Genomic DNA, 14,778 nt, shown 5'->3' with positions numbered 1-14,778 from the left:
TTAAATATAATCAGTCAGAACAAGTCTGAGATATAGGTCTAGAAGCCCATTCATTAAAACAAAATGGCCGCCAGACAGCCATTTTGAATCTATCTAAAAAATCTCTATCTATCTAAAAAAAACTTATATAGCGCCGGTATCCAAAATTAAGTTTTGTTCAAAGGCGCTGAAAGCGAACACTACCGATCTGAAAAATGAATGATGTGCATCAGGAACCTGTAATGTCTAATATATGTACCAAGTTTGAACAAAATCCATCCATAAATGCCAGAAATGCTTGATATTTGATGATTTTTTTAGCACAAAAATAGCCACCATTTGGCCATTTTGAATAGGATCGTCAAACCAATATATCTGTTTATCTGTGACATGATGTATAATGAATATTTAAAATTTGAACATAATCAGTGAAAGCAAGTCAGAGATATGGCACGAGAACCACATTCATTAAAACAAAATGGCCACCAGTCGGCCATTTTGAATCTTTTCTGAAAAACAAAATTATTTGCATCAAGGTCCCATAATGTCTAATGTATATACCAAGTTTGAACAAAATCCATCTGTAAACAGCTGAGAAATGCTTGATTTTTTAGCACAAAAATGGCCGCCATTGGGCCATTTTGAATCAGATCGTGAACCAAAACAAAATGATGTGCATTAAGGTCCTATAACGTTTAATGTATATACCAAGTTTGAACAAAATCCATTTGTAAACAGCCGAGAAATGCTTGATTTTGATGATTTTTAGCACAAAAATGGCCGCCATTCCGCCATCTTGAATCAGATTGTGAAACAAATTGACATGCATATGTATAATATGATGTATGTGTGAAGTTGATTGTGATTGGTCCAGGCATTTCTAAGATACAGGTTCGGACGCACGCACTCACGCACGCACAGACACACGAACGGGGACTAAATATGGCTGATGAAAGATTGATCAGGTGCGTGGCAAACACTTTAAGTAAATCAGTGTTGGAAAGAAACAGCTTGTATGTATATTGTTAAAGGTTCACTTTACATTTATTTTAATTTTATTTTCGGTTATGTTTAGTGTGCAGATCAGAGCTATGTAATAAAGAAGGGCCAACTTTGCCGTGTAGCGCATTCCATTTCGTGGTACCGGGTATATGCTACAAGGTGAAAATATCAGCAAGTTTGGGGTCACAAACACAGGTGACAATTTTCTTGCGTAATTGGCCCAGGCCTGTCTGAAACTTTTGTGCATCTGTGTCTATAAACTGCATCAGAACAGAAACTAACCATGGTGCCTCAGAGTAAAATACATTTTGACCAAAATAAATGAATGAGTTTATTCTTGCTCATTTGCTTATAAATTAATTTAAACCCAGCATAGATATCATGATGTGCAATTTGTGGGCACTGTATTCTGGGATGGCGAGTCATTGTATTAATTAAAACTACCGTGAAACTAGGAATCCCTAGGTGAATAAATCACATATTGGATTCGTTGCTGAATCTATTGCACCTAGTTGACGATAGAAAGACCTGAACAAAGTAATAACACCCACTAGGACATTTCCACTAAACCATGGATTGGAGAATGACATACCAGTCATGTGACCTGATTAAATGAATAAAGTAAAGGCACAGATTGGGTGGTATGTATGATATGGCACACAACCTGATTGAACAGCAACTCAATTAGGAGACTGCCGATTGGTGGATTGAGACAACACCCAGTGAGCATATTATTGTGCAGGGGCCAGTAACTATCAAAACTGTTGTGTAATGTTACATGTAGATTTTCCATGAGACTGCTGTGCTAAACAATCGTGATAAACCATGCCTCGGGAAAGGGGTGTGTTATGTGCCTGGTGGACTTTCAGCGCCATGTTTCTGTGTGGAGCTGTGAGGAAATTGAGATACCATTATGCCAACTGCATTGCCGCCAGTCTACAACTGCATGAATCAGGATGGTGAAATGTTGAAAGACTGAAAACACCTGGTAATGTCACATTGCACACACTCAAACACCACCAGATATCACTGTTTGTGGTGGAGGTCTATTATTACCAAACGCTTCAGCGTGGTATTAAGAGTTTGTTTTCAGGGGTGGGTGATACTAAGGTGGGAAATGGATGCACATATCATTTTATGGGGTTAATTCCTTGAATTGCAATATAGAGGGTTCAGGCTGAAATACAATATATAGCGTTTTCATGTTTCGTCTGATATTTCTGTGGTATTCTGCTGCTGTAAGTAATGCACGATTTGTTCCGAAATTCAGTATATTGTGTGTATTCCAGGGTTATTCGTTTTTTGCTGAAAACACCCCTTTTTTTAGTGGCAGAGTCGAATAGTCTCACTCCCACGGGGAAATCTGCATTGTTGCTTGAATGTGAGTTAATTAAACACATTTTCCAGACCGGCGAAAGAGTATGCAACAGCCAATTTTAACAGCCTGTCACATGATTTTACTCTGAATGTCAATATGAAAAGAGGCTAGTCCATTTTACGCAGGAGTAATTGGGAGTAGAATATGTGAGGGATAGTATCAACAGAGATGTGTATAGTGAAAAGTAATATCTATCCTTCATTTGCATCTCTGAGCATTTCTGTTTTAGTATATTGGTTTGAAAATGTTGAACTTGCATGATTTGCAATGTGTTTTTTTTTACTGGGACTCCCCTATTGATCGAATCCCAGGTTTGAATGAGAACGGCACACCACGTGATTCGTTTGAATACAATGCTGATGGCAAACATGCCGTGTTACTGCGGTACTCCACTGACGGGATGACTTACTAGTACTGCATGCTACAACTTCGCTTGTGATGTTGCTTGTTAGCCATAGATTACATGAATCTTGATTACCAGTCAAATGTTGCTCATTTGATGTTGGTAATCTTTATATGGAACTGAGTAACTTCCTGGTACTTCGTACTATGATAAAAATCAGTCAACATACATCAAGTTCTCTCAATCGTAGTATTCCATGTGATGTACACCTAATATGCCAAAAATGTTGCTGAACTATTTGAACTGAATAAAAATAGCAGACGAAAATTTGTTTACAAAATAAAAATATTTCGGTTGCCAATGAAAACCGGTAAAAAATAAACAATATGTTTTCGGCTGTTATCATGGAAGGACATGAACGTGAAGCTAACGTCTGTTTATAACTAAAACCGGGCACCTTATACGAGGTTCGCAAAATAACATGGCAGTCATTAGAAGTCACTTTATTTTATTGTTAGGACGTATTCAGCCGTTAAATGTATTATTTCCAACCGTGTTGCGATAGTATTTTCTAGATTGGAGGCAGCATTTACATTTTATTCAAAGTTCAAAGCTGCGTTGGTGATTACGTTGACAGTGGTAACAATGTCGGCGCCAGTGATCTCTTACCAGTGCGCAACGTAGCCAAAATAAAAGGCATGATCATTTGGGCACTGCTACATATTACAAGACTTTGGCTGTTGCCATGGTAGCGGTGGGTCAGGATTGTTTTTCCAATTAGTGATGGTACGACCTGCCTGTCAAGTATGAACAAAATCAGCCAAGCCAAAAAAAATCACAGAAGAGTTAAAAAGCCATTCCTGCTGAACAGTTACTCTAACTTCGGGGTCAACTTTCTCATTAATGAAAAAAGATATCAAAAATTCAAATAGTAACTTTTTGCCCACACTCAAGCTGAGTATGCACTCAAGCTCAGCTATGTCTGAGGTGTTGTATCACAGGGAGTTGGACAAACTTATGTATTTTAATAAATTATTGAATAATAAAATGTTATATAACTTTTCTTTTACCTCCCTCCCCTTCCTGGTATCTATTTCAAGTATTTTTGTCAGGTTCAAATCGTTCACCAGCATTTTTGGCATGTTAGATGTACATCACATATAATACTATGATTGGGAGAACTTAATGTTTGTTGACCACCTGGAATCTGAGTTTTATAAATCTTGAAGGGCTCTCGGAAGATCCACCCGCTGCCTGGACCCGCAGTAAAATCTCCGATTAATATGGAGCCGCAACCATCAACATCGATATACCGTGAGGTTTCTGCTGGCCACGTTGCGGCGTTACTCAGTTCCAAATAAAGATTACCAACGCCAAATTAGCAAAATTTAACCGGTAACCAAGACTCAGTCTATCCACGACAAGCAAGTAACATCACAAACGAGGTTGTAGTGTGCAGCTCACAAGTCAGCGACGACCGATTTCAACGAAAGTCATTCCGTCAGTGGAGTACCGCAGTTGCACGGCATGTTTGCCAATGCACAGATCTGTGGAGGAACTTTTAACTTCAACATCAACCGTGTATCGTAGTCGCCCAGTTTAAGTTCTGGTTCTGCCGTGGTCCCAACTAAAGGGTGACAGTCGTCGTGTCGCGTCCTGTTCGATATGGGACTCATAGCGACGTATACAACGCGTGTAAAATACATTGTTTATTTACATGAAATTCGATCGCGCGCTGCGCTACGACCACCGCGCTTAAACATCCACGAGTTATTTATTCGGACAATGACTTAAATTAGACATCTGATTATTTTATTTTCACACGTACAGCGACACGCGTTCTACACTGACAAGCGTTGCTAGGTCGCAGCACTGTCTTGGAGCATATTAATGGGAAATTGGGTTCCCCAATCTAAATTTCTATCCCGGTTTGTTGCACGTTCTTTTTTTAATATGAAATAATCAAATATGGGACATATGTATAATAACAGAACCCCACACCCTCCCCGTGGCTTCGCTCGTGAAAGTACGGCAGCAGGATACACCGCATCACTCGTGAAAATAACTTCCATACGCAATGAAAGCCACAGGGAGGGTATCTGTCATAATACTTCATTATCACTGAAAACATTTTTCCCCTGAAATAAATTCCAGTGAATATGCCATTTCCCTCATACTCTATTGAGACACAACGCAGTGAAAATTGGATTCACATGTAATGCTTGAAAACATGTCAGCAAAAATAAATTAAGTGAAATTCTACGTGACTTCATAATAGTTGGAAATGAACACATTACACCCGACCCTACCACTCCATGTACAATGTAAACTCCACCCCAAAACATTCTTTCACCCACAGTTACTACCGTGTTTCACCAGTGTATTCTATTTGACGTCAGGAGAAATTGAAATAAACAAATTAATTATAAGTTCAGCCTCTAGTTGACCACTGATTAAATAAACTACCTCGTCTTTATGTCAACTTGCAGTTATTCGTTACCTACATCAGTGACTTCAAAATATATGTTTCAATCCCAGGAATTTCACTCGCTGTTAATTGCATGGGAGTGCCAGTCTTTTAATGAATTTCTATTGTCATGTCAATTTCTTACGATTACTCAGAACATTAAGCTGTAACTACATACCGCCTAGGTGCTGTAATTAAATCCTGGTGTAAGCACCATATGAACTATGAACAATGCATGTGAAGCCAGCTGTGGGGTATATTCAATATTATAGATTTCTCATTGTTTGGTAACTATTTGCTGCAAATGCAACAAAAATCAATATAAAAAATATTACCCACACAGCATTCTACAGGTTACTTGTAACAAATTAAATTGCGTGAGAGAATTCTTTATAATTCAATGTACTTTGATCTATATCGATTACATTACATTGTCAGCTGGCATTGTTGGCACTTTGTTTAATGTTTGGTTGATTTTACAAATGTGTATGTTGCATATCTTTGTGTAATTTATTTGAATGTGTATGAACTGGTTTAAATAATAGTTCTAGTTAACAAATGACCATGCACACAACAGCTCGTTATTTAGACCAGTTCATACACATTCAAATAATAAGTGCATTTTGGCGGTGTTATATTCTGGAACTTGAGGTGCAGATTAAGCTAAAGTACATACATGTAATGATGCTTACCACATTTTTTGTTTTTTTCTACTGATTCCATCGTCTTGTTCCTTTCTTTTCATAGACACACCAGAAGTGCTCGGTTCCTCTGATGCCGAAGCCTGCATACCTGTGAATAACAAGTCATTGTTGAGTCTACATTACACAAGTCACTGGAATAAAGCACTATGATATAAAGTATTATATCTATCACTACACATATCCTTTGGATAGGGTGGTAAGTAGCAATGGTGAGGAAATAAAAAACACTACTGAACTAATAAATACCACTACCATAATAAAGATACTTGTTTCGAGAATAATATACAGCAACAAAAAGAAGTATCACAGACAGTGGTGAAATATGTTTTCACACCTATTTGGAAAGGAATACATGTTAGTCACAGTATAAAGATGATTGGTTGAATATGCATGCAAGTACCGTATTTATCCGGGTAAGAGCCCAGGATCATGAACATGGAAAATTGCCAAAAATAGGGTGGGCCTATGCAAACAAATTCACGAAAATTGACAACATGCAGATCGAACTGAGGCAGGGAATAGAACGGCAAATGAAAACATGCAACAGAAATAAATGAACAATATGCAACATTGGAAGTAAAACAAAAACAAGCCATGCATGGCACAGTTCCCGTTAGTTATCAAATTTAAGATATATAGTTTTGTTTACAGTAATATAGCTGGAATAGAACCATGTCAGTAAAATGATTGACATTTGTATCTGATCGTCAAACAAGAACTTGTCCATATTGAGAGATATTGCTATGGAACAGCATTCAAAATCAGCCATTTTGAATACATGTATATATATAACATGATGTATAACGAATATAATCAGTCAAAGCATTTAAGAGATATGGCTCCAGAAGCCCAATCATTAAAACAAAATGGCCGCCAGTCAGCCATTTTGAATCCAATCTGAAAAATACAAGCCATGCATGGCACAGTCCCCGTTAGTTATCAAATTTAAGATATATAGTTTTGTTTATACATGTAGTAATATAGCTGGAATATAACCATGTCAGGAATATGATTTTTTTAATATTAAAATGATTGACATTTGTATCGGATCGTCAAACAAGTACTTGTCTATATTGAGAGATATTGCACTGGAACAGCATTCAAAATCAGCCATTTTGAATACATGTATATATATATATAACATGATGTAAAATGAATATAAAAAAATTTGAATATAATCAGTCAAAGCATTTAAAAGATATGGCTCTATAAGCCCAATCATTAAAACAAAATGGCCGCCAGTCAGCCATTTTGAATCCAATCTGAAAAATAAAATGACGCGCATCAGGAACCTGTAATGTCTAATGTATGTTATCAGTTTGAACAAAATCCATCCATAAATGCAAAAAATGCTTTATATTTGAGGATTTTTTTAGCACAAAAATAGCCACCATTTGGCAACTTTGAAAAGGATCGTCTAACCAATATATCCGTATATCTAATGAATATTAAAAATTTGAACATAATCAGTCAAAACAAGTCAGACATATGGATCTAGAAGATGATGTGCATCAGAAACCTGTAATGTCTAATATATGTACCAAGTTTGAACGAAATCCATCCATAAATGCCAGAAACGCTTGATATTTGATGATTTGTTAGCACAAAATAAATAGTAAATTTATTCATAATACTGTAGGCCTCTGGCCTGAAGGTACACTCATTGTAATTATCAACATGTTACAAAGGACAATGTCATTTTACAGTGACTGAAAAAGAACAAGAAAATATGAAAAGAACATGAACTGTCAGACCAAAATAATTGTATTACGTTTTTTGTGGCGAGAAAAATAAATTTAGAAATATTACGCAAGATTACTGCATTTTGAAAATATCGAAAATATCACTTTTTACCAAAAATGACAAAAATATTCACCAAAATTAGAGAATTGAAGATATCATCACAAAATGAACAAATCTGAGAGAGGTCCACATGTAGTACCTATATATGTAGTATCAAAGCAATTGGACATGCGGTTTTTAACAAGAAGTCGAAAATATCACTTTTTACCAAAAATGACAAAAATATTCACCAAAATTAGAGAATTAAAGATATCATTACAAAATGAACAAATCTGAGAGAGGTCCACATGTAGTACCTATATATGTAATATCAAAGCATTTGCACTTGCGGTTTTTAACAAGAAGTCGAAAATATCACTTTTTACCAAAAATGACAAAAATATTCACCAACATTAGAGAATTGAAGATATCAACATGAAATGAACAAACCTAAGAGAGGTCTACCCAAGGTACATATACACCAAGTATCAAAGCATTCAGGCTTGTAGTTTTCAAGAGGAAGTCGAAAAAGTAAAACATTGACACGGACGACGACAACGAAACCTGTAATGTCTAATATATGTACCAAGTTTGAACGAAATCCATCCATAAATGCCAGAAACGCTTGATATTTGATGATTTGTTAGCACAAAATAAATAGTAAATTTATTCATAATACTGTAGGCCTCTGGCCTGAAGGTACACTCATTGTAATTATCAACATGTTACAAAGGACAATGTCATTTTACAGTGACTGAAAAAGAACAAGAAAATATGAAAAGAACATGAACTGTCAGACCAAAATAATTGTATTACGTTTTTTTGTGGCGAGAAAAATAAATTTAGAAATATTACGCAAGATTACTGCATTTTGTAATTGTAATAGCGATATAAATTTTTCGGGTGGGCGAAGTGTATAATAATAACTTGGGATGTATTTAGATCTCAACTCTTGCAAAAATGGTACTCGTCCTCTACACAATTGGTATTACATAAAATACAAACTCTTTCTGTGCGTGTATTATGGAATTTTCTATCAGTTTCAATACGTAGACAATGGGCAGAAATTCTTAGGCGACACAATGCTTCCCTGTAACAGTCTTTTTGGACTGTTTTAAAATAATTCTCTTGACTAAATATATATTTAAATTTTCTATAAAAGCACAGCTTCGGAAATAGCTCGAGTCCACTTTGCCAATTTTGAATATTAATGTCCAAGCATCGCTGTTTGAAAATCTTAACAAAGTATTCAGAGTTTCCCACCCCTTGGTTGTACCATGCCTCACCCAGACCACAAGAAAGAAGTAACATTTTTAAATTCAGGGCCTAACACTTTTTACCCTTTTCTGCTTCATGGTACTGAAACATGTAACATAAATATACCAGTCTGTGACTGGGTAATGATAAAATGCGAAGCCAGTACTAATAATCCTAATAAGTCTAAACGTTAGCACAAAATTAAGCAGAGGGTTCTCCGAACCCGTCTATTCACATACTGTGGAATACTTTATTTTCGCTGGAATTAATTTTCGCTGAAAAGGCTTTTTGGGTGTTTTGTGTGGAATTTATTTTCACTGATTTTTGATGAGTTTAATGTAAAATATAGGAAAAAAAGTATATTCGCTGGATTTTATTTTCACGGAAACATTCCTTCAGCGAAAATAGCGAAAATAAATTCCAAGCGAAAATAAAGTATTCTACAGTAGTTCATACCCACCATAGACTCCGGTCAGTCAAAATGACTATTTCGAACTGTAGGCATTAATCAGCGATTCTGCCCTTGACGGAGAGATAGAATCTATGTCAGGGGAAGCCCCATGACCCCAAGATTCTTTTACCCTTACGTCACGAACCCACGTGACCGAGGCCATATGGCTCCTTTCTCTTCGCCTCGAGGACTTATTCCAACGCTACGGAAAGAGTGGGGTGGTTGTGGGGGGACCGGGAGTCTATGGTGGGTATGAACTATGTGAATAGGCGGGTTCGGAAAACCCTCTCCCTTAATTCACTACATTCAACAAGCAGCCTATCGGCTGAGATAGCTCCGCTGTTAGCAATGCACATTTCAATTAAAGAACTGAAGACATCATTAGAAAATGAACAATATGAATAGTATCAAAGCAATCGGACTTACAGTTTTTAACAAGAAGTCGAAAATATCACTTTTTACCAAAAATGACAAAAATATTCACCAAAATTAGAGAATTAAAGATATCATTACAAAATGAACAAATCTGAGAGAGGTCCACATGTAGTACCTACATGTATATATGTAATATCAAAGCAATCGGACTTACAGTTTTCAACAAGAAGTATCACTTTTTACCAAAAATGACAAAAATATTCACCAAAATTAGAGAACTGAAGATATCATCACAAAATGAACAAATCTGCGAAAGGTCTACATGTAGTATCTATATATGTAATATCAAAGCAATTGATCTATTGGTTTTTAACAAGAAGTCGAAAATATCACTTTTTACCAAAAATGACAAAAATATTCACCAAAATTAGAGAATTGAAGATATCATCACAAAATGAACAAATCTGAGAGAGGTCCACATGTAGTACCTATATATGTAGTATCAAAGCAATTGGACATGCGGTTTTTAACAAGAAGTCGAAAATATCACTTTTTACAAAAAATGACAAAAATATTCACCAAAATTAGAGAATTAAAGATATCATTACAAAATGAACAAATCTGAGAGAGGTCCACATGTAGTACCTATATATGTAATATCAAAGCATTTGCACTTGCGGTTTTTAACAAGAAGTCGAAAATATCACTTTTTACCAAAAATGACAAAAATATTCACCAACATTAGAGAATTGAAGATATCAACATGAAATGAACAAACCTAAGAGAGGTCTACCCAAGGTACATATACACCAAGTATCAAAGCATTCAGGCTTGTAGTTTTCAAGAGGAAGTCGAAAAAGTAAAACATTGACACGGACGACGACAACGACGGACGACGACGACGGACAATCACTCAAATGATAAGCTCCGCTCGACAAAGTCGACAGCGGAGCTAATTACCCACCATAGACTCTGGTCAGTCAAAATGACTATTTTGAACTGTCGGCAGAGTCAGACGCCGATAGGTGGCAGGTTTTCCGAGGAAACAGAAAAATGATGAAAAGCTTTTCCCAGTCCGGGATGAAATACAATAATCACTCAACACCCTATTTTAAGGCCAAAAAAAGGGTGGTGTCTTACCTTGCCTGTGCTGTCCCCGGAGCAAGAAGCCAAGATGCTGCTACGGTGACAGGGTTCTGTGTGCCCGAGAAAGCTAGACCCCAAATCAATTCTGGGGGTAGTAAGCTTCCAAAGTAAAGACCGAATCAGTTCTGCATGAGGGCATATGCCGCAAAGCAGGACCTGGGAGCTTCCAGGGGAGTGCTGACAGTAGAGAAATCTGTCCGCATAAAATGCCGAGACTGACTTATTGCCTATGCGCAGGGATCCTTGTTGTCGTTCGGGCTGGGTCAGCAAACCAAGACTGACCCGCTACGACTGGACCCAACCTAAAGAGACCTTCCGCAATGGATACGGTGTCTGTTAGGTGGTAGTTGATAAAACGTTCTGCGTTCTCCAGAAGCCTGCCCTCAGTGTATGCTCGAGGGGGGCACCTGACGCTAGCACTAGTGAGTTGGCAATTGCACAGACCTCATGTGCTCGTACTTGGTGTCTCTGCAAGCTCTGTGTCGAGAAAATTAAAGTATTATAGACCTCTAATACAGTCGCAGTAAACCACCTGGTTATGGAAGTTGGGGAGACCAGCCTATCCTGCCTGCCTGGGCCGTAACACAAAGACATGTGCCTGGCACCCCGTCCTGAACTCTTAGTGCGGTTTGGTGGCAACTCCAGGCTCAAACCGGGCAGAGAAGCAATTCCCCCTGACCCTCCGGGCAGACAAAGTTTGACAGCCGGGGGATGAAGATCGGGTGAGGATCGTGTCCTGGGATTTGGTTCTAGGCGAGAAAGCCGATTCGTGTCTTTCTCACAACTTGATTGTCCATAACGGTGGTACAACATCCGAGAAGGACAATGCCCCCAGCTCTGGTTGACGTCTACCTGAGGCGAGGGCCAGTAGGAAGACTATTTTCCACGTCGAAAAATTTGAGTGGTACTGATCAGAGAGGCTAAAAAAGCGGACAACACAGCCAACAAGTCTGACTTGGGCGGTTCCCTTGTATGGCGTCTGAACAGCAGTAAATAGTCTCCTAATAATAGGACAATCGGCTAGTCTTGTTCCTGTACGTTCTCAATGGTGGGGGACAAGGCCGACCTGTAGCCAACGATCACTGTGTGGGGCAAACCCACTTCGTCAAACAGGTGGACGAAGGAGCCTACCTGGCCAATGGAGGGATGGTATGGATCAATCTCCCTTCCACTACACCAATCAGTGTATGCTCGCAGCCTAGAAATGTAGGCTGCATTGGTGGAATCCCTGTTCGCCCTGGCCAGGACGTTGGAAGCCCGCTCAGATAAAGCTTTTGTATGTGCAGGTCTAATGAGAGCCTCTAGCGTGCGTGTAAGTGATACCCGCTGGGCTCGTTGGTAGTGCGCCGTCTGTTTGGGATGGCAGGTCCGGTAAGTCCAGAATCACTATTGGTGTTTTGACTATCATTTCCGACAGAAGTGGAAACTAGGCCTTGTTTGGCCAATTGGGTGCGACCAATAATAATATGCAGGTGTGCACCTGTCAAAGCTTTCGCCGGTGCCCGGTGAACTAGCGGGAAGGGAGGAAAGGCGTACACAACTAAGTGGGTCCACGGGGTTAGCAAAGCGACCCTGGCCCAGGCTCCTGGAGTCGGCAGGAGTGTTATGTCCGTCGGGAGCTTGGCGTTCCGGGGTGCGGCGAACTGGTCTAATTTTAGACTGTCCCACAGCCGAAACAGCCTGGAGGCTTGTATCAGCCACCCTGTGTTCTGGAGACGGAGCCACCCTGAAAGGAAGCTTGGATTTAGTTCCGGCTGATGTACCCTGTGCGCCTTTTTCCAGCAAACTGCTACTTCCTGTCTGATTGCTTCCGCCTTGCGGGAGTCCCCTGGCAGTGCCCAACACTGACAGGGAGATGGAGATTTCAGCAGTATCTCGCAACCGGATGTCACCACCTGGGAAGGTCCAGGGATCTGTCACCCGCTGTCTCCAAACCCGACTACACTGGCGCAATCTGTGTACGACCGAGATAAGTGGCCATGGGTTCGGCAGTCGTGAGGGGTGTGCTGTCTTATCCCATGAGGTGAGTTTTCCATGGCCTGAAGTAGTCACCAAGTTGTGACCTGGCCACTCGCCGAACACATGCCTGTCCCCTCGGTTGCAGAGGTGAGCGTCAAACACGCTTCCCTCGCTGCTGGGGTAGACGTCCGCCCAGGAGGGTGAGGAGCCACCACCTGGCTCTTTCCTCCCTGGGCGCGGGCCACTACTCTTCCCGCCCATGGAAGAGTATGAGCGCTTGCCTCCTGGCTAACTCTGGCTAGCGGACGACGCCCTAGGGTGTTGTGTTTTCTGTGCTTGGGGTGCCCTCCACTTGCCCTTGGCAAGGCCAACTGGCCAGCGGATTTGATCTGAACCCTCTGGTTCATTGAACTCCGAGACTGTACCCACCATTCCCTAAACAAAGAGGGTGGAAGCTGTCCAGTCTGTGTCACTGAGGTGGGGACATACCCCCTGACTCAGCTTGTCGGCGAAAACATGTGCGTCTAAGGCTGCGTCTTGTGTTCTGCCTCCGAGGTCTCTAGAGTCCTGGGCGGGCACAATAATGCGCTCAAGCAACTCTGCGCTCAGGGCTGGATGGGTCGTCTCCGATTGAGCTGGCGAGAACACCCATGGAACGCGGTTGTTCATCTTTGCCCGGTTTGCCAAACAAAAATTTGTGGTACCGGGGTCTGGGGAAGGAGCCTTGGGATCCTGTTCGGGGCATTTTGGTTTCATCCTATGCTACGGGATCTGATCCCGAAACCACACCAACCAGGTAGCGGGTCCAGCAGGAAGTGTTGCCTAAGGTTTTCCCCACCCGGGGGCCTTCAGCGTTACGTCTTACGCGGCTGACCAACGTCTGCCCATCAATACGATTTGCGTATTCTGTGCCCCACTCTGCACTCAGACGGACAGGGAGAGACGTGCCGACGGGGTTGCTTTGGATCCCGACACCTGTGATCCCATACGCATTGAAGCAACCTTAGGTGGACGCCTTAGGATCAAGGGTGGGGGTATTTACATTGTATCACTGGGATCGATGATACTCCGCATCACCCCAAAAGCGTGGCTCATCGAGTCATTACGGATGGAAGACTCTGAGGGACCGCCCGGAGTACCGATTGTATCCGACACGAGCAAACTTTGTCTCCTTTCACTTTAATATGTAAATATGAGGGAGCGTGTTCGACTGTGCGGCTCATGACAGGGTCGGTTCCCTCTGGGGATGCCCGTGGGTCGGTAAGAAGGGAGTCCGAAACCCACAGAGGAGACCGGACACAAGGATAAATTCGTTACCTTTGTACCATTACCTACAAATAAATTTACAAAGCAATCAGGTTAGAGGTATTGAACAAGAAGTTGAAAATAACACAAATATTCACTAAAATCAAAGAAACCTAAGAAAGAACTCCCGTGTGCTGAGAATAGTGGAGACACATTAAATATTAATTGAAAATGACACAGTCCCCATTAAATTTGTGAAAGTTTTTTTTGTGCTTGTCTTGTCATATTAAAGTGGAGTATACAACAGATTGTTTATTTACATCAAATTCGAACACCTGTTGCGTGACGACCCCCTCCAGTTTAAGACATAGCAAAGAAAAACAGATCACAAGTGAAAGCATGTCCAAGTTATCACATTTTAAACAAACAAGATGGCCGTCAGTCAGGCATATTTGATCAAATTGCAAATTGAATTGACATGTACATGTATCCATTCAAGACATGCTAAATATCAATGAAAATGATACATGGGTGACAGAGATATGGCCAAATAATGGCTGTTTTTATTTTTGGCCATATTTGATCTGATTATGAAACAAAGTGACACGTATGTATGTGCCAAATACGAATGAAACTGATACATAAATCTTGGAAATATAGTAGTAAGGCCAAAAAGTCAGATGGCTGTCA

General features: G+C 40.2%; 1 protein-coding gene across 1 annotated transcript in view; it reads right to left on the bottom strand.

Annotated features, from left to right (window-relative positions):
• LOC100378823 (splicing regulator SDE2-like) overlaps positions 1-14,778 on the bottom strand; it is a 94,710-nt gene that overhangs the window by 4,161 nt on the left and 75,771 nt on the right. The window contains exon 5 of the mRNA XM_085495787.1: positions 5,862-5,961. Within this exon, the coding sequence (XP_085351913.1) occupies positions 5,862-5,961 (100 nt within the window). The remainder of the gene's footprint in view (positions 1-5,861; positions 5,962-14,778) is intronic.

Source organism: Saccoglossus kowalevskii, chromosome 2, assembly GCF_978046115.1.
Source record: "Saccoglossus kowalevskii chromosome 2, keSacKowa6.1, whole genome shotgun sequence".
NCBI classification, from domain to species: domain Eukaryota; kingdom Metazoa; phylum Hemichordata; class Enteropneusta; family Harrimaniidae; genus Saccoglossus; species Saccoglossus kowalevskii.
The sequence above is the reverse complement of the archived record's forward strand: the minus strand, read 5'-3'. Positions and strand labels throughout refer to the sequence as shown.